Below are 2,500 nucleotides of genomic sequence, written 5' to 3'. Positions count from 1 at the left end.
GCACATATTATTAGGGACTCCCAGAACAACGTGTAAGCCATACCTTTTACCTCTCGTGATTAATTATTTTAAAGGTCGCTCATGAATGGCAGAGGCAAGGGTCAGGACAATGCCCTTGAGACTGACCATATATACATACGATCAATGACCTAGCCCCCCTCTTCATCAAACGAAGACCAGGGAGGGCTAGGATATGGCTACTGATGACTCAGCTCTCCCAAACCCTCCATCCCTAGCTTACAATGATGATGAGGTTGCAGACCTACTAGAAACTATCGATCTTGATCGAGTCTTGAACTCCAGTCCAACAGATTGTCAGGCAGGAACGTTTCCAGTAGACTACCACAACCTTAAAATTCATGTCTTAAAGTTGAAAATAAATAGGGTGATATGTTTTGAACGTATTAACAATGAAATATTTCAAATGCAGATTGCATAATATCAGGTCTTCTAACTTTAAACAAATGCCAACAGTTTAAAGGTGTTATTCGCCTGCCAGTTCTTCCAGAATTAGGATACGTGGAAGTCAAGCTGATGCTTTACCTGCAGTAATTGAACAACTATAAAAATAACCACAGTCAATTCATATTTGTAGTAATTCCCGAAACCTTGCGATACCTATACATGTTTTAGTCCAAGTCGTAACTCTAATTTCCCCAAGCTTTGCAGGTCTAGTGTGCATAATAGAAGACATTAATTCATAACAGAAATCTAAAATGTCATAGGTTTCTTAACTTGATATTTTATGTATCAGATGTTTCGATATTGTGGAATAATAAATGAACGAATTACTGACGTTCACACATGAAAACTGACGTTGGCATTGCTGTGTATGTTTGAATAAATTAGAATTCTCTAAAATATTATCAAAGCTTGTTCTTTTCAATTGTCCCGTAATCAAGGGCATTAACTTCAATACAATCTCCAGCAAGACGACACATTCACTGAATCCCTTCGCCTCCCGGATTCTATCATAGTTACCCTTCAAAACACTGACCTCCATCATAACTAGATAGGTTATATTCCTACCGGGTTTCGGTGCATTGCGGCCATATGTACCACTCCACTATTTGAGTACTCTTAATAAACACTTTTTGTATCCTGGTGGGAAATGGGGGTCAGTCAAGCTTCAGAAAAGAATACATATACAAAATGATTTGACCTTTTCTCGAAAATATTCAGGAAGGACAAAACACAAGAAATTAAGACTACAAAAATCACCAAACTTATTTGAAGCTCGAAACTTTCTATTTATATTTCAGCCAAAGTCACAGGATTTTAGTAAAAGCAGAAAATAAAATTATGAAAAATTGTTAATAATAATAATAATAATAATAATAATAATAATTCATAGCAATAGTATCTTAGATAGACATATTACTAGATATATGCTAATAAGGTAATATAAATCTTTCTTTCGTACTAATTTCACACTACATCACTAAAGAAATCTTTCCCCTTCCATCGAAATGTTAATTTAATCCAATCACAAATAATTAAACTTTTTTTTTGGATTTCGCTTAAAATTTGAAATTAGAAAAAGACATTTCAATCAACACTACAGAGTTTCTAAATGTTTATCTAGACACAAATCAGAGGCTTTTTTTCATGATCTTCACTAAAGTTTATTGACTAAAATCTAACGAGTGTTGCTGTGGTCAGTGTCAGTGTTCGTAAGCTTAGTGATATATATATATTTCATAAGGCAGAATTCCGTCTGGAATCATCTTTCTTCGTCACGTCTAACATTTCTGAGTTTGCTTAATTGTGTTGCTTGAAGAAGAGTTTGTCTGTATTTGCATAATAGTTATGTCATGATTTAAAAAGTTTTATTTCTATAGATGATCACATTCTTGATTAAGTTGTATTTGATTGCTCACTATCAAAAAAAAAAAAAAAAACAATCTGAATGATTCTTATATTGAATACTGTATTTTCATGTATACAAAAATCTTTATTTTCAAAATAAATCTAAATTATTTTTTTGATAATAGTTAAAAAAAAAAAAAATTCAGCTAAAACTTAATTTATTGTAACATTCTTGACAAAGCTGTATTTGATTGCTCACGATCAAATTATTATTTTTTTTTCGAGTGATTCTTATATTGAGTATTGTCCAAATAAATTCAATTATTGTTGACACTATTTTTAAAAATGTCTTCAGTTAACAATATATTCAGTGAAGATTCTTTCAACTTCGAATATTCTTTCTTTATAATCCACTCTTTAAGCAAACTCTCCTCCTGTCTTTAAGATCTCTTATTAGATACCAGACGATGTACTATCCCATTTTGCCATTCTAAGAGCTGACAGGATGACGCATGCGCCCTTAGATTCTGTGCTATAAAAGCCAGTGCACTTTTTAAACACTCTCAGTTGCCAGTGAACAGGATCAGAGTCAACACGCCAGAGCTCCAAGGTGTTAGGTAGGGGCAGAGGGTTTGTTTTTGGGTTCCAGAGCCGACTCGTCTTGGCAAGAGTCTTGACACTTGCACCTCAG

At 33.7% G+C, this 2,500-nt stretch overlaps 1 protein-coding gene across 1 annotated transcript in view; it reads right to left on the bottom strand.

Moving 5' to 3' along the window:
* Window positions 1-2,040: 2,040 nt before the first annotated feature.
* The window catches only part of LOC137617464 (CCN family member 2-like), a 71,047-nt gene continuing 70,587 nt past the window's right edge, over window positions 2,041-2,500 (bottom strand). The window contains 1 exon segment of the mRNA XM_068347489.1: window positions 2,041-2,500. This exon segment is cut by the window's right edge and continues 440 nt beyond it. Coding sequence (XP_068203590.1) covers window positions 2,423-2,500 — 78 coding nt within the window. The 3' untranslated portion in view covers window positions 2,041-2,422.

This window comes from Palaemon carinicauda, chromosome 2 (genome assembly GCF_036898095.1).
Source record: "Palaemon carinicauda isolate YSFRI2023 chromosome 2, ASM3689809v2, whole genome shotgun sequence".
Taxonomy (NCBI): Eukaryota; Metazoa; Arthropoda; class Malacostraca; order Decapoda; family Palaemonidae; genus Palaemon; species Palaemon carinicauda.
Note: the sequence above shows the minus strand (reverse complement) of the source record. Positions and strands in the feature narration are given on the sequence as shown.